The 25,348-nt window shown below is 51.4% G+C and overlaps 1 protein-coding gene across 1 annotated transcript in view; it reads right to left on the bottom strand.

Annotated features, from left to right (window-relative positions):
- The window catches only part of NKAIN1 (sodium/potassium transporting ATPase interacting 1), a 258,412-nt gene that overhangs the window by 80,046 nt on the left and 153,018 nt on the right, over positions 1–25,348 (bottom strand). Inside the window, exons 4-6 of the mRNA XM_084652312.1 lie at positions 21,893–22,090; positions 18,061–18,121; positions 6,609–6,690 (exon numbers count right to left, since the gene is read on the bottom strand). Of these exons, the coding sequence (XP_084508438.1) occupies positions 6,609–6,690; positions 18,061–18,121; positions 21,893–22,090 (341 nt within the window). The remainder of the gene's footprint in view (positions 1–6,608; positions 6,691–18,060; positions 18,122–21,892; positions 22,091–25,348) is intronic.

Genomic DNA, 25,348 nt, shown 5'->3' on the forward strand with positions numbered 1-25,348 from the left:
GAGTGTTTATCGGCCTGAGGAAACCTCAGGACAGGTGCTGGGTGGCTCTGGGTTAAAAAGCTCTGCAGCAGTTCACAGAGAAGTGGAGGAGGTTGACAATCCCTGGCCAAAATTTGCACTGGCGTGTTTGGTGTTGGCTACCACTCTCCCACTCGCCATGTCACCAGCAGCCCATTCCATCCCTACGAAGTCTTGGCTGGCATTTAAGCGGGGCCCTACATGGTGAGAGGGAAGACACCGCACTCAGAAAAACCATGGAACACAGAACAGATGAATTCAGAATGTTGCCTATTTTTAAAAGCCCGGCCTTCCCAGCCAGTCCACTCAGCACCAATCAAGCGGGTTTGTAGCTCACTCACATTCGTTTGCTTGAAACTTCGAAACGGGCCTGGTTCTGAAAAAAGAAGTAAGCTGGTAAGGGCGTGTCAGTCTCCAAGGGCAGGTCCTAAAGAGTGGCAAGGCTAGTAAGCCAGCTGTCCGGGGATTCGGTTATTATGGCCTGGCATTTTGCTTGCAGAATTGCGAGCTTTTGGTTTTGTGCAACATGGACCCATTAATAAGTGAGGACTAAATCTGCTCCCAGGGCGAATCGTAAGAGGCTGTGTTTCGTTGAGGTGCATTTTGGGAAAACCTTTCATGACGTTGGGGTTTGTTTGTTTGTTTTGGGGGCAGAATCCCAACAAGGCCACCTGGATGAGAGGGGCTAGAAATCTGAGCAATTTGTTAGCACCGATGACGCATGTGTCTTAAAACGAGGGCCGGTCACTGCTGATTGCGATTAACAACCATTCTGGACAGGCAAGAAAGGCAGGCTGGCCTTGTGGGTAAGGCGGTGGAGTGGGTCAGTTCCCAGCTCTGCCACAGGGTTCCTGCGTGACTGGGGCAAGTCACTGAATGTCCACAGGCCTGATTCACCCTCTTTGTGTATCGAGGCTGGTGCCAAAGGCTGTAGGGCAGGCCTGAGATCCCACCCTTGCTCAGACATAGCTTTGAGCAGGGGGTTGGACTAGATCACCTCCTGAGGTTCCTTCCAACCCTGATATTCTATGATTCTATGATAGCCCCAACAGTGCTGCAGCCCTGGGTGCAGGGGGAGCTCTGGGCAGAACAGAAGCAGGGAGTGGTGGCCTGGAAGAGGGAGGTAGCAGGAGCAGCCCTGCAAAGGGCCACAGGGACCTGAGTGCTGCCAGACCCAGGGCTAGGGCCCTCAGCTGCCTCTGAACAGGACAGGCACAGATGCCAGCCCAGGGATGAATCCTGTCTCTGGTGCCTCCATTCTCCATCCATACAATGGACATAATAAGAACATAAGAATGGCCATTCTGGGTCAGACCAATGGTATCCTGTCTTCCAGCAGTGGCCTGTGCCAGATGCTTCAGAGAAAATGAACACAACAGGGCGATTGTTGAGAGATCCATCCCCTGTCATCCAGTCCCAGCTTCTGGCAGTCAGAGGCCCAGGGACACCTGGACCGTGTGTTTCCCCATCTCCCAGGGGCACCAGGAGACTAAAGCCATTCGTGCATGAGAGGTGCTCAGATACATCACTGAGACAGGAAAAGCAGAGAAATCCTGGAACCACCAGATGAGCAGCGAGTCCTTAGCCTAAATCCCCGCAGGCATTTGCTGTCCGGTGGGGATGCCCCACCATGCCATTGTGACTTGGAGTGCACCAAGCCACCAGCGGGACTGGAAAACACCTTGTGCTTGACGCTCTTCCCAAGCGATTCAGTGCAGATGAGGGGAGGCGAGTCATAGACAGCGCAGTGGATCTAATTCTCCATTTAACTCCTATCAGCTTTCCCACACTCTGGGCAGTTCGTTTGTCAACAGTAATGGTCAGCGCCATTCACAGCAATGCGCAATTTGATTTAATTGTGTCTTCAAAAAACGGATTAGAACTGAGGAGCCAAAGCTTTGTATTTACAGGGGGAGATGTGTCTGAAATTAACCAAGGGCCCTGCGGCCTGGAGCTGATGGAAATTTAAAGAAATCAAGTGTGTGGAGCTCATTTTTCTGTAGTGGACACAACACAGCCACATAACCGGTCAGGACATGGTGCTCATGCGACCTCTAACCTTAATGAAAAGGAGGAAGAGACTTAAGTGAGTCCACACAGAGCTGAAGCAGGATCACACACAGCCACTGCTTTTCTAGGCCTGCTGACCTTGTGAAATCTGACCAGCTCCCAGCACCTGGCTTACACATTGTACAGAAATGAAGCCATAGCAAAACATAATTAAGGCCTTTCTGTCTAGCTGAGGTTTTTCTGTAGCACCTATCACCACAGCATCTAAGTGCTATCAGCTTTGGAGTTCCCTGTAACTCTTGTGGCTTCAATAACTCCTATGAAATACTGCTGCAGAAATCGCAGGTAGTGTTCCCAAACATTGTAGCACTGATACGGCCGGCTTTGGGCAATTACTGCAGGACACTGCTGTTCTGGTATCTCGGGGAACCTTATAGCAGGCTGCTTTTTGGTTGGGGTCATCACTGAGTCCCAGCCTGCAGCAATCGATCCAGCATTGACCAAGCGTAGCATAAATGAGTCAGCCTTCAAAACAACCGAAAGGGGATGCTGGATTCTGACTTTTAGCCACTCAGCTGAACTGTCAAGATTCCCCCTGCTCACTGTTTGATGGCAATAAAGCCTAATGGGGAAGGAGAAAGCTCTCTCGGGCTTTAATCTGAGATAAACATAAACATCTTTAAAACCCCCAGCCAGCCTTTTGGTTCATCTTTGCAAGAATGTGTTAGGATCATTCCATGGTGAGAGAGCTGTTTGGACATCGTGTGCTCCCTACTCCTCCCTGCTGTTCTTCCCGGGGACTGGCACAAGACAGGAAGGTCATTAGACAGCTGCAGGTGAATCCCGCCAAATTCAATTCACTACTTCCTGTTGTAAAACACCGTTCCCTTGACTGTGGAATACAGGGGATCCAGGCCTGTTCCGGCCCCTTCACACTAGTGCCAAATCACAATGAATTCAGTGCTTTGGGTCGTCACACAAGGATTTGCCCAATAACAGCACAACACACTATGTAAAAATACAGGTGGGGCATTGCTCACATATTGGCTACTGACCAGCCCAAGAGCTCACTGAAGGATAAAGGAAGCAGAATTCCAGGGTGCTCTGTGCATTTTGGTGCCTAGCATAATGGTTCAGTGCCTAGCATAATGGGGTCCTGATCCCCGGTTAGCCCTACTCTACTGCTGTCATTCTGAGCCAGGCAGCTGTTTTGATTGCTTACAAAGAAATTCAGTCCTCATTACAAACTCCAAGAAACACACACTCGACTCCAAAGTCAGCGGATGCTCATTTGACTAACTGCCCCAAAGCCGACACAGAATCTGTTCTCAGCACTGCCACAATAGTCAGGGGTGAAAGTAACTTAAAGGACTTACCGGTACTTCGGAGACCTGAGCGGGGGCGTGGCCTCTACCGGAAGAGGCGTGGCTCAACCAGAAGAGACGGGGCCTTTAAATACCCGGGTCCTTTAAATCAAGATTTAAAGGCCCAGGGCTCTGGCTGCAGCTGGGAGCCCCGGGGCCTTTAAATCAACCCCAGATCAGGGCTCAGGGGCGATTTAAAGGGCCCTGGGCTCCAGCCGTCGCTACTGCAGCGGAGCTCCGGGCCCTTTAAATCACCGCTGGAGCCCTGCCGCCGCTATCCCGGAGCTCCGGCAGTGGGGCTCGGGCAGCCCTTTAAAGAGCCCGGGGCTCCGGCTGCTGTGGGGAGCCTGGGACTCTTTAAAGTGCCAACCTGGGGAAGCCGGTCCGGTCTGGCATGGCCTACTGGCTCTTGCCGGTACACCTACCGTACCGTACTGACTTACTTTCACCTCTGACAATAGTTCATAGGCCCCCTCTGCCATCAGATGTCGGCTACTGCTCTGGAATACCACACTGAGCTGGGTCAGTAACCCCCGTGATTCATGCTCTGTCCACTTAATGACAACAGCCATGCTGGTGGGGTTGCTTAGCCAGCAAAACCATGGCCAAGTGCCAAGGATCACATTTTCCCTTGAGAAGAGAACGTCTGATATCCCGTTGGGTCTCTCATCTCCACAGGCAGGGCAGCACAGCACCCCCTAGCATCACACTGGGGCAACTGCTTTACAGCGGGTGTACTCCATAGCACTGTGGTTCTTGGTCCCTGTAACACGGTGCTCACTGCACCCCACTGAGTTCAGCCTCCAGGCCCGCTCCCTAATGAGTCAGCTGGTGCCACACCAGTGCTCTTTATTCCTGTGTCCAATCCCCACCACCAAGCTCCAATTATTTACAGATTATGTACACATTTGGCCTAGCACAGACCTCGCTGGCTGCTGGCTGCTGGCTCCTTCTGAGCCTGCCCCCACCGCAGGCTTCCTCCCTCGGAAGCTTTTAGCCCCTGTTAACGAGGCTGGCAGGTGTGGCCAGTTTCCAGGCCAGTCCTAGATAGTGGGCCAGCCCCTACCCATTTCCCCTGGTTGGGGCAGGAGTGGCAGGAGCTGATTAGGGCTTCCCCTGCCACAGCCCCTTCCAGTAGCTGCATCACATAGGGATTTACGAGACAGATGATCAGTAGTTTGCAGGCTTCCAAGTTATTTAACATGATTCAACATTTTTGCTGCAGCCGTGCCTACAGGTCACCCTGGCTGGGTCCCGTTGTGCTAGGCGCTGTACAGTTATGAAGTAAATAACAGTCCCTACCCCAAAGCGCTTATAGTCTAAAATAACGTTAGCATTAGGAAGCAAAGCAGAGATGTCGCAGAAGCCTGGTAGAAGCCTTCATGTAGGATTTATGTTGGAAAACGCTTCTCCAATCTCTGCCATCTCACTCCTGGGAGCCAGGAGCTAATCGATCCCTGGCATAGCTCCACTGATTTCACACCCCATCACCCATTCCTTCCCCTCCCATATTTATGCTGCAGCCCCCTTTGCAATAGCCATCCCCCTATTCATCTGCTGTGGTGAGGGGATCTCTGGGGCACTTCTCTTTCTAGCCAAGAGATGGGGTCAGAGGAAAGGGGGAAGTAAATACTGCATGTGAAAATGCCGTCTCTGACAGAGCGCTGAGGAAGGGTACAGCAGCACTCTGGATGCATTTGTCTCATGGCCGTCTCCTCTCTGCATATATAATTGCACTGCATGCCCTTGAATTTACATACAAGACTTAAAACACAATTAATTTTTGGCAGCTAGCAAAGCCCGAATGAGGCTAATCCCTTTAAATTTTGCATCGTTATCTCATTTTAGCATTATCTAGTTAAACTTAAATGGGCAGGGGGGAAAGTCAATTGCACTTATCTGAAGAGATGTTGCTCCCACTGGAAAATATTCAGTGTTTAGAAGGCCTAGTGGCTGCAGAGTGGAAGAGTGGAAAGCCATAGAGAGGAAAGAGGGGGTGCAGCGGGGTTTTCTGCACCATCCTTTCACCTCTAGGGTTCTCAGTGCAGAATCAAATTGGATCGCAAGTGAAAATGAATGTGATGAGTCTGATCTTGTTTCTATTGATCAAACGTTGTCAGTGTTCAATTAATAGAAACAACCCAGGATTACAGCAGCTGGGGAGGTGGCAGGTTAAAATTGCCTGTGTTGTAAGTGGAGTGCTGTGTGGGGGCTCAGGACAGGAGGCTGTGGGTCAGGATTGAGCTGGGCTGGGACAGCTGCATGGGGGCTCAAGACAGGACAAGCAGGGGGGCTGTGAGTCAGCATAGCACTCAGCCTTTGCTCACTCATAGGAGTGAGGGTCTCCGTATATCTCTTCCCACAGCACAACTCCGTGCTTCTGAGTCAGACACTCCCCGTCCGACTTAGCTCACCGCTAAGCTAGAAGATCCCCATCCACTTCAGGCTCCCCTCCCCTGTGCATCAGCTCCTGTTGAAGGGAAGCCCTGACACCCAATTTGCCATCTCACAGGGGGAACTCACCCCGCCCCCCCGCGACTCTATCCTCCCCTTCCAATCCCCCGGCAGCTTGGCTGCATGTCCAACACATTCTCCCCGAGCCCTTCAGTTCTGGGGTGGCATCTGGCTGTGCGGTTTCAGGCTAGGCCGTGGCCTATGTCCCTTCTGGTGCCTTGGCTTCTGGAGCCACTGCGTTCACCTCCTTCCCAAGGGGCCCGGGGCAGCTCGCCCCGCTGTCGGTGAGCCCAGCAGGGGGGCACGAGACACACTGGCACTTAATTGGGCATGCTGAAGGGAGCTGTCCTCGGGGGGATGACTCCCCAGAGCCGCGCCCCCTTTCGCCTTAGAGACCAGGCCCCGGTTTCCAGAGCGGCCAGGGCAGGGCATGCTGCTCCCCACATTGCCCCACCCAGATGTGCAGAGAGCCCCTCTAGGGACCATAGGGCAGCTGGGTCACCAAGTCCTGTGCAGGACTCTCTGCTAAGGGGGCCATTTGGTGCCAACTGTGCTGGCGGTTTGTGTCCTGCGAGGAGCCAGGCTCCGAGCCATCGCCTGCCCGCTCACAAGCAGCTGCGCCGTGGCCAGGACTCAGTCTGCTCCTGCAGCGCCGCGGTGATGACCCTGGACGGTCCCCGGAGCCATCCCGCCCCTCGCGGAACAGCGGCCCCGGCTCACCGCTCCCGCTCGCGTCCCCGTGGGCAGGCGGGTGAGACTCACGTGTACAAAGGCTGTAGCTGTAAGTGTGACGTCTTCTGTGGGGCCTGGTAGCCGTAGGAATCGAATCCTCCGATGAAGTCAACTGGAGAGGAAAGAACAGAAGGTGGGTGTCAGCAGGGGCTCCGGCTGCTCCGCAGGGAGACGCGGCTGGAGCGGGACAGGGCAGTGGATTTTAGGCTCCTTCCTTCTTCTCTGCCCTCCCGCCCCCACTCTAGGTTAACGGCCCAATCCCCCAGCAACGGAACCTCCTGGTGACCATCTCAGAATGGGGTCAGCCAGCAGGGTCCCTCCATGCTCGTGCTGAGTGGCTGAGGGGGAGAAGGTGTGTGTCAGAGACAGAGCGTGTCGGACTGCGTGAATGCATGACAGGCAGAGAGTGCATCGGCATGCGAGCGTGTCCCCTGGTGCCTGGAGGAGGCCCCGGGGCCTGATCCCTCTCTCTCAGCGGTGGAAATCCTCAGTGACCCCACGGAAGTCAGTGCAGCATCCCAGCAGGAGAGCCAGGGTAAGCGAGAGGAGACTCCGGCCCAACATTCATACGCCTAGAGCACGCAGCCTGTGAGCTCAGTACGTGTGTCCCAGCTGCCTTCCCATTGCCCAGACGGAAGATAAATGCAGGAAGAGCCAGACTAACTTAAAAAGATCCCCCCGGCTCTTTTCTACTCAAGACAATAGACCTCGCATTTCACGCTGGACAAAGTGGGTAAAATTACCCTACCATTGTCTCCAAAGTGGGCATTTAAGGAGAATTATGGGTGATTTAAGTCTCATTTAAAGTGTGTAATTTAGAGGAATTACAGACACCAATAGATCAGTTTTCACTTCTGCGATGGTTGTGATTTCCCTCCGACAGATTAATCCCCCTTCAGACAGCATTAATACAAGGAGCCTGGTTATTGTTTTAGAGTCCATTACCTGGTCTATGAGCCCCGGGGGGCACTTGCCAGAATAAACAATGCGTGGGCCTACTCTGGAGCAGAAGAGACATGCAAACATGCCAAGTGAGTGGCCTGCCTCCAGTGCAAACCAGGGGAGCTTTCGGCACACACGGTGTCCAGAGGCGATGGGAAGTGGGCCGTACTGAGGGGAGACACTGGACCTGGATAAGTGGGCAGACTGCTGGCCTCAGCTCCCCAGAGCACATCTTGCCCTGGATTTCTGCTCCCCCTGCAATGTGGGCATCTATTACTAGGTGGGCAAAATCTTTTCAGTCAAGATCTTTTCTGCCCAATGTTTGCAAGCACTATTGCTCTTTTGTGTTGCTAACAGGCTAGCAGTGTTTGCTTGCCGGCTGCCAGACGCCCCCCTCCATCTCTCTCTCACACACACATACATACAGGCACTGTTGGCAAGTGCAAATCCTGCTGGGAAAGGTCCAAGTGAATTCTGCTGACTTACCAAGGCAGGTGGCTCCTTACCCCCCTGGATACAGGGGAGGAACTTTCTGGGGCAAGAGGATCTAGGATGTAGGCCGAGCAGTCATGAAGGAGGAGCCCCGAGGAGCTGCAGCGACTGGGAGGAGGTTTGACCTGAACTTTGTTACCTGATTGTTGACTGTGTTAATAAAGCCAAATCCCAGGTGGGGGGTGAGTGCAGATGCAGTCTGTAGAGCAGGCTGGGAAAGCGTTATTCTATCAAAAATCTCATTACTCAGTCAAGATCTTTCTCCTGCTACTCACAGTTTGTGCTTATCTAGCCACTTCCAGGATCTGAAAGCGCTCTACAGATGGTCACTAAGCTAATCCCCCACCCTGCAGTGCAGGCTGGTATCAGTATGCCCATGTTAAACATGGCACAGTGAGGGGAAGGATTTTCTTCCAGCTCATAAAGGAAGTTATGAGGACAGCCAGGAATCCCGGCTCCCATCCCTCTCCTGTAGCCACTCTTCCTTACTGAAGACAGGGAAGATGACAGGCTCTTTATTACTATTTATTATTTATATTGCAGGAGCACCGAGGAGAGCCCCAATGGATCAGGCTCCCATTGTGCTAGGCACTGTGCAAACACAGAACAAAGACAGTCCCTGCCCCAAAGCACTTACAAATGAAGGCAGGAGACATGACTTTATCTGTGATCTGCAAAGCGCCGTGTACATTTCGGTGGCTCGGTAAATGTTCTCTAGTAATCACAGCACCCCCCAGTGGTGCCTGCTGGTGCTAGCACTTCCAGGCTGGAGCCGATTCACCCCTGAAGAGGGGCACTTTCATGAGGGACTGTGACTATTTGAAAAATCCAGTGCAGGAGGATTGCCTCTCCCACCCACAATGCTGCCTGCCCTGGGGCAATACTGCCAGCATTATCCCCCGGGTTGTTTCAAATCACAGCTCAGGGTGACCTTTTCTGCTTTTTGTCCTGGATCAGCAGGGTTTCGATCCACCAGCCCTGGGCTCTTGAGGTAAGAGGGGGAAAGGGCTCCATTTTCTTTAAAGTTTGCAAAAGCAGATGCAGTGTCTTATCCCAGGATTGGCTCATCCCCATTCTCTGTCACGTACCCTGGCTTCCTAGCCATCCCTTCATCCCTTTATTGACTCGCCATGCATTCCCCTCATCCTCCAGCAACTTCGCCTACTGTCCATCTGCTCACCCCCTGCTCCCCTTCCTGTCACCTTCACTGCTTTCCTCTCCCTCCCTCCAGCCACGGACACTTTCAGTGGTGTTCCCCTCCATCCCCTCACTGCCTCCCCATCCCTCTCTGACTCCAGTACAAAACTGCCTGCCTGGCTTTCAGAACTGCCCAAGAGCGTGCTCCTCCCGACCAATGACCTTACACCCACCCACTTCCTGAGCTGCTCACTCCAGCCCCCTCACCTCCCTCCCAATGATTCTTCACATCTGGGGCAAGGGGCAGGAAGGGTCCCTTTGTCCCTTGAATTTGCTCCATCTCTCTGGAGCTATCTTCCCACTGCTGTTTCTGAATCACTGAGTCGCTTCATCCCTCTAAATCTCCCTTGACAAATTCCCTTTCCCCTCTTGCCTGCGATTGTCTCTCTAGGCTGAGCGCCAGGCGATAACGCCTACTGGTGGTGCTACGGCAAAATAAGCCGCACTGTTATTCCTATAATCACTCTCAGCTTTGCCACTTAATTCTTCCTGCTGAAATGCTGGGGAGGAATTATACTTCAAAGTTTTCTATGCACTTGGCACCTAAACCCTCCTACGGACATCCTTGGGAGGAATTAAGTATGAGATGTCTGTGAATCCCCTGCAAAGTGGGCAGCCACTCCACTACCCAACGTGAACATAAGGCAGCTTTTGGACAGAGAAACTGTATTTAACCAAATTAGGTTCTCTCCCTGCAAAGCGGAGCCTCCGAGACACTCCGAGAGGGCCAGTGTGGCCGATCTCCCGGAAATAAATATATAAATAATTTAAGAACCATTGAATGCCATGGATTATCCTATTAGTGTTCTGGAAATCAGAGTGAAAAGTCAAGGGGGCCATCCTCCAGGCCTATTTGTCTTTCTAACTTAATATTCAACGAGTTCTCAGTTTTGACGGCATCCATCCATTTCCAAATCTAATAAGATATTCCATTAAAAAGATGCATTTGAATCTCAGCTACAGTGGCATTAATATTAAAAGTGTATTGAATGCATGAGTTTGTTTGAATGCCATGTGCTGTGTGGAATGCAAACACAGTTCAAAGACAGCGGAGGCAGATAAGCTCCTTGCCAAATCTCAATATACATAAGCAACTTATTACAACAGGCGGTGTCCAATCTCACATGGAGATTTTTATTTTCCACTACATCGGTTTGAAATGCTGGTGGAAGGAAAATGCAGAGCGCGAGCCGGAATGTAGATCTCTTTCCTCCCCTAACGAGGTCTGGGAAGCAATTCACTCTTGTGCTGATACTAAGGCAGAGGTGGCCAAAGCCAGGGTCAAATTGCTCTGGGATGTGGCCCGTGGTTGTCCAGCAGAGGTGGTGCCCACAGTGACTACAGGTCTGAACATCTGCCAATGCAATGCGTTCTGGGACCCGTTGTCTCCTCTGGGCATGGCTTTGTAATTAAAGAGGAGGGCAGCTGCAGTCTGCTTCATTTTTGTAAGCACCACCCAGCAAGGTGCCAATGTGCCTCTGTTTACCCAGGTTTGGATACTTCTCTATTAAGCATATGTTAGAGGCCAGCTGAGCCAGTTCTTCCTGCACTGCCGAGTTCTAGCTACAGCATTGTAGCACATTCCATGTAGACACTTTATGCAATGGGTAGGGTTGCCAATTTTCTAATCGCACAAAAACCGAACACCCCTTCCTTGAGGCCCTGCTCCTTCTCTGAGACCCCACCCCCACTCATTCCACCCCTCCATCCCCGTCACTTGTCCTCCCCCACCCTCACTCACTCGTTCATTTTCACCAGGCTGGGGTTGGGGTGTGGCAGGGGATGAGGGCCCGGCTGGGGGTGTGGGCTCTGGGATGGGGCCAGGGATGAGGGGTTTGGGGTGCAGGAGGGGGCTCCTGGCTGAGGGGTGGGGCTGAGCGGTTTTGAGTTTGGGAGAGAGCTCCAGGCTGAGGCAGGGCTTTGGGGTGTGGGAGGGGACACGGACTCTGGGCTGGGGGTGTGGGCTCTGGGGTTGGCCAGAAATGAGGGGTTCAGGATGCAGGAAGGGGCTGGTGCCTAGGGGTTTGAAGTGTGGGAGGGGGCTCTGGGCTGGGGCAGGGGGCTGGGATGCGGGAGGGGGGTACGGGATCTGGGCTGGGGGTTCAGGCTCTGGGGTGGGGCAAGAAATCAGGGGCTCAGGGTATGGGAGGGGACTACAGGCTGGGGCAGGGAGTTAGAGTGTGGGAGGGGGATACAGGCTCCGGCTGGGGGTTTGGGCTTTGGGGTGGGGCCGGGGATGAGGAGTTTGGGGTGTAGGAGGGGTCTCTGGGCTGGGGCCGAGGGGTTCGGCGTGCAGGAGGGGTCTCAGGCCTGGGGTAAGGGGTGGGTGGGCTCCGGGTGGCATTCACCTCAGGTGGCTCCCAGAAGTGGCCAGCATGTCCCTCTGGATCCAGGCACCAGGCGCGGCCAGGTGGTTCTGCTCAGTGACCCCACCTGCAAGCGCTGCTCCCACAGTTCCCATTGGCCACAGTTCCTAGCCAATGGGAGCTGTGGAGCCGGCACTCAGGGCGGGGGCAGCGCACAGAGCCCTCATGGCTGCCCCTGCGCCTAGGAGCCTGAGCGACATGCCAGCCACTTCCCGGGAGCTGCACAGAGCTGGGTAGGGAGCCTGCCAGCCCCACACCAACTGGACTTTTAATGGCCCGGTCAGCAGTGCTGACCAGAGCCACCAGGGTCAATTTTCAACCAGGTGTTCTGGTCGAAAACCAGACATCTGGCAACGCTACCAACCGGAGGGCTTCTCCCGTCAGTGCATATAATCCACCTCCCTGTGGTAGCTAGGTCAATGGAAGCATTCTTCTGTCAACCTAGCACTCTCTACACAGGGACTTAGGCTGGCTTAACTCCATCGCTCAGGGGTGTGGATTTTTCATACTCCTGAGCAACATAGTTAAGCCAACCTAATCTTCTAGTGTACACCAGGCCTTAGACACCACAGTTAGTAACTGCTAACCTAGGTACTATAACTAGCATGTGGAGACAGCCAGAATCGAAGGTTTCATTTGGATCATCATGCAAGAGCTGGAATGCTTCTCAGAATCTCTTTGGAGAGATACATCGCCAAGGTGGGCTGGCAGAACCACAGGGAGAGTCCAAAGTTACCAGAACTTTTTCAAGTGTCTGAAGTTTCAGATCAGCTTTGAATCTGGGGGCAGTTCTTGCTCATCCCTCCTTCACAATCACAGCGATATGAAATATGGCCAAAGGGAGATTGGAGGGGAGGCCCAGTCTCCCCAGTGCAGCAGGGTCTAAACCATACATGAGGCTTGTGCACTCATGGCAAAATGTGGGATTTGCACATGCAGTTTGGGCAGCCATTTTGGAAACCTGGGTCTCCTGAGGCGGCCATTATAGAATCATAGAAATGTACGGCTGGAAGGGACCTCCAGGGGTCATCTAGTCCAGCCACCTGAACTGAGTCAGGGCTTAGTAAACCTAGACCGACAGGTATTTGTCCAACCTGGTCTTAGAAACCTCCATTGATGGTGATTCCACAACCTCCCTTAGAATCCTATTTCATAGTTTAACAATCCTTAGAGTTAGAAAGGTTTTCCTACTAACTAGCCTAAATCTCACTTGCTCCTGTCCTCCCAAGTGCTTGCAACCCCTCCCATCTTGGTGTCATCTACACATATTATAAGCACACTCTCCACTCCAGTATCCAAGTCATCAATGAAAATATTGAATTGTACTGACCCAGGACTGACCCCCTCCCAGTTTGACAACCTTATATGATCTGAGCCTGCCCCTGAACGGGTGCCAAGTACTCCCTTCCCCCCCATTGCTTTCCTGGCCAGCATGCTGCAGAGAGGGTTTCAGGAGCCCCTTGGGGTGCTGCAATGGAGCAGCTAAAGCGCGAGGAGCCCAAACACAAAGTGCCAGCATCCAAACGTCTTGTGGAAACGACCGCACCAAGGTGTGAATGAATGCTTGCCTCAGTGACCTCAGCCTGTCACAGCTGGCTGTGCTTGGGAAAAGAGCTCCCATCAGGATGCTGCGTGGCCCACATACCCTAGGCAGCCCTGCGTCAGGGACATTTAGCAGACAGAGATTCTAAGGGGAAGCGATGGGGACTTAACCCCCAGAAAAAATCTGGTTACAAACTGGGAGAGGTCTAAGGACGTGGTGACTGAGTTTTGCTGCAGTAGCAACCTTGGATGATGACATGAAGGCAGCTAAAGCAAGCAGAAAGATGGCACAGTGGTTTGTGCACCTTGGGAGGTTGGGGTTTAAATCCCTGCTCCACCACTTTCTTCCTCTGTGGCCTTGGGCGAGTCACTTAGCTTTTCTGTGTCTCTATTTCTCATCTGTATAACAGGGTCTCACAGAGCTGGATGAGGCTAAATACATGAAAGATTTGGAGGCACTCACATAATATGGCGATGGGAGCCATGTGAGTACATAAAATAGAAGGAATTCATCAGTGACAGGCCTCCTACACGAGTCACTTATTTGATGTGGTTTGTGGGGACGTTCCTTGCTGGGGCTTTTTGTTTGATTTACTGGCTGGCTGCGGTAAATCACTGTCTCCGTTTCATTATTCGATGCTGTCAACTGGCTGGAATTAATGATTTGCAGATGAGTAGTAAATGCCACTGGATGGTTATCAGTGTGATTGTACCTTTAATTATTGGCTGAGCACTCAGCACTTGTATGTGGCTGTCTGCAATATTGTTCAATGGAAATAAATGAAATAGATTTTTTAAAAAAATTCTCCCATAGCTGTGCTTACATTTCCTTTCCTCTGTTGGGTTACAAATAAATGGAGTAGGTTGGATCGGTAACAATCTGTGATTATGGCTCTGTGGGTATCCGTCTTTCTGCACAGTGTACTGTGCTGTGCTGCACAGTGTACTGCACAGTGTCCCATACTATTCTTCCCGCTGGTACTGCTGCTACCATTTCAAAAGCTGGCTAGGAGAAGATAATATTCCATATTTACTGTACCTGAGCAGTGCATAGAAGGGCGAAGCAGGTAAAAGAGCCTACTCTGGTGGAAGCCAGGGGAGAGGCAGGATGTTTCAGTGGTTAGAGCACTGACCAGAGTTCAATTCCTGCTCTGCCACAAACGTCCCGGGCATGTGTCTCTGTGCCTCATCTCTAAAATGGGGCCCTGTGTCAAAGCCTGGGAGGCTCTCCAACACTTACGGAATGGGAGCTGTTTAAGAATGACAGGACACGGTGGCCAAGGGCTTGCTACATGGGATGTGAACGTGCAGTGTGCCAGGCAGTGACGCCACGTGCAGACACTGCCAAAGCACAGCGACTGTGCTTTGGCCTGCTGCTGTTGGAAACGGGACTAGGACAAAGCGCACTCCGAAGCTTTTAGTGCGCGGGGGGAGCGTCCGCGAGGACATTACTGTGCAGCAAGTGACTGTGCTAAAGAGTCACACCCTGGCTTGCCGCACACTAATGCCCCCTGGAGGCGAGCCATAAGAGAACTGCAATGTGCAATGAAACTTCTAAAGGACATACTTGCTCCCACAATTATCCCTATTTCATGAACCCAAATCCCCCTTTCCCTGCAACGAAAGAGCAGTATAACAGCCTGTGCTGTTAAGAAATTCCCTCAAAAGGGAACTGTGACGAAGGGCTGATAAGGCCTGTAATACTGGGGCAAATGCTGCCCTACAGCCTATGTCGGCAAAACTTATATTGCTCGGGGCGGGGGGTGAATATTCAACCCCCTGGAGCGACATAAGTTACACTGACATAACTGTTTATGTGCACAGTGCTGTCGGTGGGAGAACATATGCCACCGACCTAGCTTATGCTGCTCGTGGAGGTGGGTTTTTTATGTCAACAAGAGAGACCTCTCCTGTCGGCATAGAGCATCTTAGCCAGACGCGCTGCAGTGGCACAGCCGTATCGCTCTGTATAGACATACCCTTTCGGAATGAACGGTTGGCCAAAGTTCTGCTGATGGCTAGAAAGACCTGTGTTCTTTACGTTGGATGAATCCTTTGTATTGGCCTAGCTGGGGGCTCCTCGGTGCTCTTGTAGGTCTTCGTGTTGTAGAAAAAGGTTTGCTAAAAGCACTTGTGTGTGTAAACATCTCTATCTTTTGAAAACCTTTCTCCATCATGCAAAGACCTACAATAACAAAACCAACACCATTTCATATGATTTGTATCAGATTAATAAAAACCTACAGTTATGGCCCCAAGTCGTATAGTAACATGATTGTTAGGCTGAACTATTTGAGACCAGCATGAGTTTTGGCAATCTGTCATCACGTCCATTCTGGGTGTTATTCAGTAGGGCCATTTTGGACATTTGACTGCTTCTGGATGCCCGGGTGACACATTAGCGCAGATGGCTTTGTGTTTTTCCATCTGTGCTTGGCTGGCTTGGCTGGAAGGTTGTGACTGCTGCTGTGGCATCTCGTTACAGTGCTTCAAGCCCTTGCCTCCTCCAGATGGGACAGTGCCAATGCCTTCCACTTCTTGGAAGAGTCAGCTGGTGTTGAGCATGGTGGCCCACGTAGTAAGTGGCACTTCAGGCCGAGAGAAGAGAACCTACATGAACTCAGAACTCATTAGGCTCCTGGATGAGGTCTTAGGTTTTGGTTCTATTCTCCCCTATTCAGGTTCATATATGGTACCCATCACCACAGGATCTGAGGACTTTCCAGAAGCACATTAAGTGACGTAACTAGCAGCTGTCACATGTTTCTAATCCATGAATCCCCAAAGAGCGTCCAGGTGACCCATAGCTGAGCTGGTTCAGCTTACAGTCCCCGGAACAACTGTGATGCTGGCGGTAGGGTTGTTCAGAGCATGGCATGTGGCCAATCTCTGTACCCAGGTTCTCCCTGAAGGCTCATCTCCACCACAAAACCCTCTTGTGTTAAGACTCAACTGGGAAGAGCAGAGTTAGTCAATATGATGCTGACCATGACTGCGTGGTATCATGTCCAGCACCACCCTAGCTCATTGTGGTTAGACCCTGCCCCCAGAAGGCATCAGGTGGGAGACTCCTTTGGTTGATCTGCACTCAGGCTAACATTTCACCCATGCTTTTATCCAGAGCCAAAGGTTCCCAGATGCTATAAAGTCGCTCCTACTAACTCTAAAATCCTGAACTCCAGGCATCCCCACACCTCTGCTCAGAATCCAAATCCATCAGCAAACCACTTCCCCTCATAAAAGGAAGTGTTTGAGATTTACAGGAGAAGTCTCCAAAATGAATAGGTGCATAAACATTGATCCTGCTACAGACAAAAATACGCTGGAAGTTCCATGTCTTCAGCTGCTATTTATCGCCCAATATTGATATTTTAGGTGGCACTTTGCTGCGCCAGACACCACAGCACTGGGCTTTAAGAGGCAGTGAACTGAATGTCCAGGTTTTCGCACTGATCAGTTAATTTAGCCGTCTGTCATCTCCAGGCCTGAAAACGTGACACAGAATCTGGAACGTGGTCAGCTGAGGAAAAACAGAAGGGTGCTTATCCTGCACACTGCTCATGTGTTGGGCAGTCCCTTGCCAGGGGCCCAATCCAAATCCCCTTGAAATAAGCCTTCTGCTCCCACTGACTTCCATGGGCGTTGGATTGGGGTCTAATGCCATGGTGGTGCTTCCTGTGGACATCCTGTGTATCATTAACATGTAGCTTCACTCAGCCTCTTCATCAGAGACAGAGCTGGAGTGGAAGATTGATCAAAGGACAGAGGATTGGCCCAGAAGGCTTATTCTGACAAGCACTTGATTGTTCCATCATTTTCCCATTGTATTTCTCTTTTAAGCTAACAAACACAGCACTGATTGAACCAGCTGTCTTATTAGCCAACCTCCCTGCTTTGGGTTGGGGCACAGTGAATGAAACCCACGCTGTGCAAAGAGCCTGCCTTAGGACTATGCATATAAATCTATATGCGTAGACTGTAATTCCTGCTTAAACCATAGAGCAACATGACCTACACAGGATCACACAGCCAGTCAGTTGCAGAATAGAAACCAGGGGCTCTGACTCCCTGCACTTACCATTAGACTACACTGCCTTCCTGATAAACCAGTGCTTGGGGAATCCAGATTGTGGTGAATGCTGGGGATGGGGAAGGTTGGTGGGTGGGAAGGTGAGGGAAGGGGCATTTTTGCGAGGGGGAAATGGGGAAGAAATCATGCTGGAGCTCACAAGGCCTGCACTTTTGCTTTTTTGTTGTCTGTCCATATCTGACTGTCTGTCTTGTTATTTGTATTTGTAAGATCTTCGAGGCAGAGACCTCTTCCATTCCATGTGCATGCAGCAGCCAAACCTGGCTGGGGCTTTTAGGTGCTACCGAAAAACAAGGAATCATTTCCTCAATGGGCATGTATGCCAGCGGGCAACACCACACAAGAGCAACAGGAGGTGTTGCAGGAGCAGAATCTGGGACAGGCCCTGGCCTCCCGCCATCATTTATTAGTTAAACGGCTCTCGATAACCGATGGCCGCTAGTTCTGTCTTTCTGGCCCCTATAGGGAGCAGGTTCTCTTCAGGCTATCAGCTGGCCCTGCAGCGAGGGAGGCAGTCGTACTGTGGGGCTAGGCACATCTCCCCTTAAAGGGATCAGTCACCCTGTGACAGGGCATCATTAAACCTGAGGGGTCTGGGGGGAGGGCTGGAGGGAACGGATCAAAGGTGAGGAACCTGGATTTTGTCATTTGATGGCGTAGGACTCAGCTTTGGAACTGGAGCCTCCTTGGAAGTGGAGCCCAGAGGAAAAGGAGCATGGTCCCTTTCCCCTTCATTAATCCCGACACTTCTGCTGTGCCCAGCACTGGCTGTGCAAACCAATGTACCACATTATCCCCGATTCTTTTGCAATGCTGCCGCTCACTCTCTGTGACTAATAGCAAAAGCACTTACAGCTGTCTTCTTCCTCCATAAACACTTTGCTGACATAGCAGGCATAGACGAATCCAAAGAGCTTCAAAACAAAAACACAGAGAGAAAAGCCAATTATTTGGAGCTCGAGACATGTGAAACCAGACAGATAGCCAGGGTCGGAAGTAGCAGCAGTGGACATGGGCAGACTATCCAGAGCGAATAATCTATCAAGTCAATTTAATCTCCTTATCTTGCTCACCCGTTACCTGCCAACAGATTTAGAAGGTTACAAATTTCTTCGTAAATTTCAATTTCACAATCTGTTCCTGTTGGGTGAAATTCAGAGGGGCCAGCACGGACCTATGCATCCTCAGCCCTGTGGGCTAAAGTGGGATTAACTAATATTAACCATGTTTATTACGGCAGTGGTCTGGGACCAACTGAGAATGGTGCCCCATTGCACTAGGCGCTGCACAGAAGGGTAAATGGTGCATAGGCCTGGTGCAGGTTTTCTGCATGGGACGAATTTTACCCTTTGGCTCTGTTTTCAACTCTGTTCATGGCAGGTGACAGGTCACCTAAATCACATGGCATTAGTCCTGGCCTCTGATGAGATGTCCAGAAACCAATTTAAGACAAACCAGCTCAGCTTGTATGTTTAGACAAGCGCTCAGCAGGTGAGTGGGAGGGATATGTCCTAGCACCTTGGCCAGAAGGGTTCTGTGACATCAGTCCATACTGGTGGTGACAGCATTTGGGGAGAGCTCTTTTGGGACAGGATTATGGGGCTCTGTTGGAGCTGGAAGGGGTCTGCCCTTGCCCTCCACACTTCAAATCCCTCCAGTTTGTTCCATGAAGTTGGAACTGGGGAACAAAGGTGGAGTTCTCTTTGGTTCCAATATTTGCACTTCATGGGCTCTGTCTGCAGGAGGCCCCATTGCCTGAGTCACTTACACCTGGACTGGAGAAAGCACTGGGGTCCTGGACTAAATGGAAGATGGTCCCGTCACTGACCCCAGGGTCCTCAGAGGTGGCCTGCGGCACCAGATGCACTTTGCTCCATGGCATGGCAAAGGCAGGAGAGGATTTCTCGAGCGGTGCTGCTATGGGAGGTGTGTGCTGGAAACTGGGACTGAACTCGCAGGTACTATGCAGAGGGAGATATCTCTGGCCTTGTTCCCCTTGCAGACCCTGCCAGGCCACACACCCTGCCTGCATGAGAGGCCACCTGACCTGACAGGAAGCCTGCCATTAGCTCGGAGACATCAAGCTGCAGAGGCTGGTGGGAAGCAGGCCCTTCTCAAAGCTCACGTGACCCATTCCCACTCACTCTGAGTCCTGGCCCTACCCCCAACCAAAGACTGCTGCTGCCAAGGCTGGTAGGAGCCAGCCCAGGTCATGTCTGGCAGATGTTTGGTGTTCCACTAGGACTGGGTCCACCCTGTTGCCAGCTCCATCCAGCTCCCCCATTGCCAGGCAGTGTCGTGAATCAGCACTTGATGCACTCAACCTTTTATTTTATTTTATTGGGCTTGTCATTCATGAGGCTGCATGAGGGAGCCCTTCAGTTATTAATCGGGACATGGGGGAGGGCTGTGTGTGTGCAATAAAAGTGCACCCGTTTTTAAACCCTGCCTTGCAGCTCTCCTTTAAAACCTTCCCCTCCAGCATCCCCTTTCTGTGTCTCTCCGGCAATTATTTCTGCTTCCAGCCCAGCCAAGGACACATTCACAATTGCTTAAACTCCTGGCATCTTTCTGCCTGTTGACAACTCACTAGCAGCCTCTGGTGTAGGAAGCTGCCAGACAGGGAGCTGAGAGCAGTGGCCTCAGTCCACACCGTTCTGGGAATGTGTCGCTCAGCTCTTTTGTTGGCTCTCATTGTGAGCGTGATTTCTGAGTCAACATTTCGCACACACAAAACATCACATTTCCGGGGGGCTTTTCAGGCACAGAGTCGTCAGCTCTGCTCCTCCGCTGTTCACACCTCGAGCACCACCCGCCCAGAGAGGAGCTGCTATGACACATTATATTACCAACATCTCCTCTGTAGCACACGGCGCTAATGTACGCTAACGCACTGGGAGGTCACCAGCTGGAATGGGCCAGATTAGCTCCCCGCGATATATTAGTGCCTCAGCTGCATTCCTTTCTTCCATTCCGTCTACAATTCAAACCAAAGGGAAAGGAGCGAAGTTGGTAGTTTATAACCCAGTTTATAACCCAGGCTCATGGCTCCATTATCTGTTAGGGTGAAATTTACCAGGTGCAGAGGACTGAAGTGTGCTTTGTGATGGCCTTCTGCATAAGGGTGAATTTCACCCTAGATCTTTAAGTGATTCCGCCACACCTCTTGTTATTATTCATTCCATGATTTAACTAGGCACTAGAGATAAATTTACGATAAGAACACCAGGATTGCTCTTTTAGTATTTCTTAAAGATCAGCACCAGTTCCCACCACACCTCCCAATCTCACTTTGAAAATAGCATGGTCCCAATAGCCTCTAAGTGGTGGCTTTTGGGAGCGGCAAGGGATTTAAATGACTTCATCCAGCGCTGGTGGCCCAGAGATCCTCAAAGCGATTTAGGTGCCTAGCTCCCACTGATTCCAATGGGAGTGAGACGCCTAAATACCTTTGAGGTTGTGGGCTGATGGCTCTACAGCATTTCAGCTCCTTGAGTGGTTTCTGTGGGTGTCACAGGTGCGAGGGCATCATACAATAACATGGGCCCCTGAACGGTACATCGCAGCTGAGTGGAAATAGAGGATTTTTACTTTTTTTTCTAAAAAAAAGATTTTTGAAAAAAATGCATAACACTTTGTCCAGTTTTACTGGACATCCATTAAGAGTGCGACCTCCTCTCTGGGCCATCCTGGTGTGTCGAACTTCACCCTGTTGGTTTATGTTGAATGGAATCACAGCTGCATTATGCACAGTTAAAGGGGATCATTAATAGAGACAGGCCTAGAATCCCAAATCTGGAGGGAAAAGTCTCCTTTGTCTTTTGGGACGTTCTGATCCAGATTCAGTTCTGGGCTTGGCTTTAGCATGGGCCAGAACTAGAACACGCTGAATCCAAATGTTCCAGAACTTTGGGGAAAATTTGGATTCAGACCCAAATCCCATGTCTCAGCCTCCTCCACCTTCATAAATAATGCTAACTTTGTATTTCTGTAGGGGTCCTGCACCCATTGACAGGGAACCCCTGAAATACAGCTGACTCTGGGCTGCAGTGTTACAGCCATTCAGTGTTAGCAAGGGTACACAATAATTTCTAGGAAAGTCAGGAACAGATGACTGATCCGGATATGTTCTCAGTGAGCTGGCTGGCTCTCCATTGCCCTGCGCTGGGTGTAGCCATCTAGGAACACAGGAATCTACCCATGGCAAGGTTTGCAGATCAGCTCTTTGCACCCACTTTGTACAAGTGCAGGGTAATGGAGTGTCAGGCCCACTTAGGGCATGTCTACACTGCAATCACAGGTGTGACTGTGATTTGATCAACTAGGTTGAGTAACAACAGCAGTGAAGCCTTGGGGGCACAGGCTAGTCCCACGCACCCAGGACCACGGGTACCTACTCAAGCAGCGGCCGCCAATGCTGCTGTGATGTCACTGCTGTTGTTATTGGAGGGGGCTAGACCCAAGCTATCGCGGGTATGGCTACACCTGCTGCAGTCACACCAAGACCTTACTCTGGTGCTGTTACATTGGGTTTACACCACTGGGCCTGATTCTCTTCTCACCTGAAACCAGGAGTAACTCCAATGGAGTCAAAGCATGTGCATCAGGCCCAGGATCTTTGCTATTGCTCATTCTAGCACCCTCAGGAATCACATGGGAGGGACACGAGATCTGGATCCCCTTACCGCAAGGAATATCTGCATGGCGCTGCTCACTACCTCGATGTACTGGTAATCGAGCAGGCATCCAGTGACAGTGATGACGTGATGGTCCTCGGGGGCCAGGTTTGAGTTCATCACCGGCGTCACCAGGCAGCCGGGCCCATTCTCCATCCACCATGAGCGGTGCAGCGAGGTATTAAAGGTCATGATGAAGTCCCGGTCCTATGGGAGAGGAACATGGGAACACAAGCACAGAGTGAGCCACCCCCTTTCTATAGGAACCGTTCCCCAGGAGAAGGCACTCCCAGTTCCCCGGGTATGATGGTGTTGAACATTTAGAGCCTCTATTCAGGGTGACCACTAGGAAGCGCACAGCAAGGAAGTAAGGATCTTTGTAAGCAGAAAATAAAGACAGTCCTGCATTCACCCTGACCATGGTGTCCTGGGTCTCTGTAATTGCTACATGGTGTCAGCAATGGGATTCGAACCCACGTCTCCATATGGAGACAATGACACCCAAAACAAACCATCAAAGGCCTGATTTTCAGAGGTATGGAGCCCTCCCAGCTCTTGGTGAAGTCAGTGGGAGCTGCAGGTCCACTCCCCAAAGCAGCACCAAGAGTAACAAGGCTTCACAGGGGAAGGGACACTCAGTGTAGTGCTCTGTCCCCTCATGCAGTGGCTGGGTCGCGGACGGGCTGATGAGCCTGCGACAGCATAAGACAGCAGACCTGGGCCTTTTAGTGCAGGCAACAGTGGCTCATGCATTAAGATCCAGAAATCCCACATTCTAACCCCACTGATGCCACACCCTGCCCCATGGGGCGTGGCGTTACATTACAGTCCACACGTACTTCTGCACCGAACGATGAATCATATTTGTATAGCGCATCGTTACTATGTCTCTCCTTGCATCACCAATCTGATTTATTAATAATTAGCAGCGCCCCTGGACCTTCTCTAGCATCTTCTATCTTCTATTCAAGGATCTCAGAGCATTTTAGAGCGGTTCAGGAGTTTAGCCTTATAATTCCTGTCAAATGGGGAAACTGGCTCTCTGTCCCATCAGTGTAAATCTAGAGTTACTTCCCTGGAGTGACTCCACATTCACACACGTTACTTATGCGCAGAGTTGGTCCAGAGAAGTTAGCTGACTTGCCCCAGGCCACATCGGAAATCTAAGGCACAGCAAGGACGAGAATCAGAGGAGCGCCACTGACTTCCATGGGGCTCTGTTGATTTATACCAGCTGAGGAGTAAGCCCCACGTCTCTCCAGCCTGCCAGCCCGGTGCTTCCATGTCCTCCCAAAGGGCTACAGCAGCACAGGAGAGGGCAGCTGCATGCTGTACAATCGCATGTGCCTGCAAGCGCTTGAGCTGAGGACGCTGCGGCATCTTCGAGGTTCCTGTGGGATCCCAGCCTGGTTTTGCAAGCCCCAGGACTGGTTCCTTTGCACAAGCAGCACCTGTATCTCCTGACGTGCAAAGGGACTGTTGCAGGTTCTCTCAGCACTGGCTACACCATGTGAAACTCACAAGATCGTCAGAGCATGTGTAACCCCGACAGACCCCGGTTGTCGGCGGGATCGAACCTGGGGCCTCTGGAGCTTAGTGCATGAGCCTCTACCAAGGGAGCTAAAAGTCAACTGGCTCTTAGCTCAGGATGTAGAGCAGACTCCTTTAACTCTCTCTAGGTCATCTCGGTGCCACTAGATGGGACAGAGCCCCACCCCAGAAGGTGTGTAGGTTACACATGGACTCAGCACCTGGAGAACCAGCACCATAACACTCCAGCAAAGCCCCTGGCCAGGTCCATTTCTTGGTTCTGAGATGCAGATGGATTCTCCTTCTCCCCAGCATGGTTTGAGTGCATTGGGCAGCACTGCCAGTGAGACAGACAAACAGACCCCCACCACGAAGGCTTTGCTCCTGGATGTCTCTGCCTGGTAAGCCCATTGACATGCTTTGGAGCTCTCCATGGTTGATCTCCCTGAGCTTTTAGATCTCTGCTTCATACACAGCAGGCCTGCCCCTGCAAGACACGGCTTGGAAGGATAAGATGCTGCTCCTCTAATCCTCCCAGCCCAGCGCCTGCACCCGCCTGATAGCAGACTTGCAAGATGCAAAGCTGAAATTTAATTGAGCCAGCAATACGTGGGCCGGGGCTCTCTTCCAGGAGTGACCAGATGAACGCACAGCACGATCAACACAGCTGCCCCTGCTTACAGAGCAGAAGTACAGATCGGACTTAGAGACTTAGCACTCCTGCAGCCATGCTTTCTTTGGGTGAGCCGCAGGGAACGCTCGCATCTGAAAGCGTTACTGTGGGCAGGTTCCCCGAAAAGCAGAGAGGCCTCTCCAGCATCCAGCGCACAGGGGAGAGTGGCTGCACCGCTTCGGGAGCAGAGAGCCACTTCAGTACCCTGCATATCTCCCAGCTCTGCTGGCGTCTGATAGCAAACCACAGCAGTCTCTCTCAGCACTGCCAGGAGCACTGAACATGCGGCACCAAACCCCGACGGCAGGGTCCGGACCCAGGGGAGTTTGGCAAAGAGCAGCCCCACAGTGCGCTGACAAAACTTTTTAATTTTTTTGTGACAGAAGTCAGGGTTTTTGTCAAAAAGGATTGTTTTGTGAAGAAAATAGTTTTTGACCAAAAAATGGGTATTTATTTTTTAAAAAAAGGTTTCCCCTCCCCCCGCAAGTTTTTGGCAACCAAAAACAGTTGGCAACATTTTTGATTTAAAGCCAAAAGTTTGGGTTTTGGGTTGTCAGAAGCCACACACACACAGTCGGTGTTTTGGTTTTTCAGTAAAAAGCAGATTTTTTTCTTTTCTCATTTTCACTGAAAATTTTCATGGGGGAAACAAAATAATTTCTCAAGAAGCAACAGGTGGGAGACTAATAGACAGGGACACCTGAAGACAGAACATTCAACTGGGCACAGGAGACCCAGGGTCTATTCCTCGCTCTGCTGCTGGGCGACCTTCACCAAGGCACTTCAGCCCTCTGTGCCTCAGTTTCTCCATCTGTACAATGGAGAAATGATACTAACCTCCTTAGTAAAGCACTGTGGGATCTATTGATGACAAGCACTAGATAAGAGCTAGGGGGTTCTTTTTATTATTTAATAATAATAATAATAACAATGCCGTTTGGGGGACATAAAAGAGGGCCCAAAGGGCCCCTCATGTTTCTGCAGATGCAGCTGACATGCCCACAATAGGCACCCAATGTTTGGGACGTTTGGGAAAGCTTGGTGAGCTTGGTTTCCATGTCTGCTGGGCTTCTGCACAGCCTGCCCCATCCACGACTTGAAACTGGAAGAGCCGAACTACGCACAGAACGAGACAGAGACAAGAGAGCAAGGGAGATTGCCACAGCCCAAGCACAAGTGGAAAGAGCAGAAATCTCAGGGAAGTGACACCTCTTTAGCAAAGAGGATCAATAACCCAGGTTTGTAGACTCAGGAGGCTCAGA

The sequence above is a fragment of the Lepidochelys olivacea genome, assembly GCF_965140295.1.
Source record: "Lepidochelys olivacea isolate rLepOli2 genome assembly, chromosome: 19".
NCBI classification, from domain to species: Eukaryota; Metazoa; Chordata; order Testudines; family Cheloniidae; genus Lepidochelys; species Lepidochelys olivacea.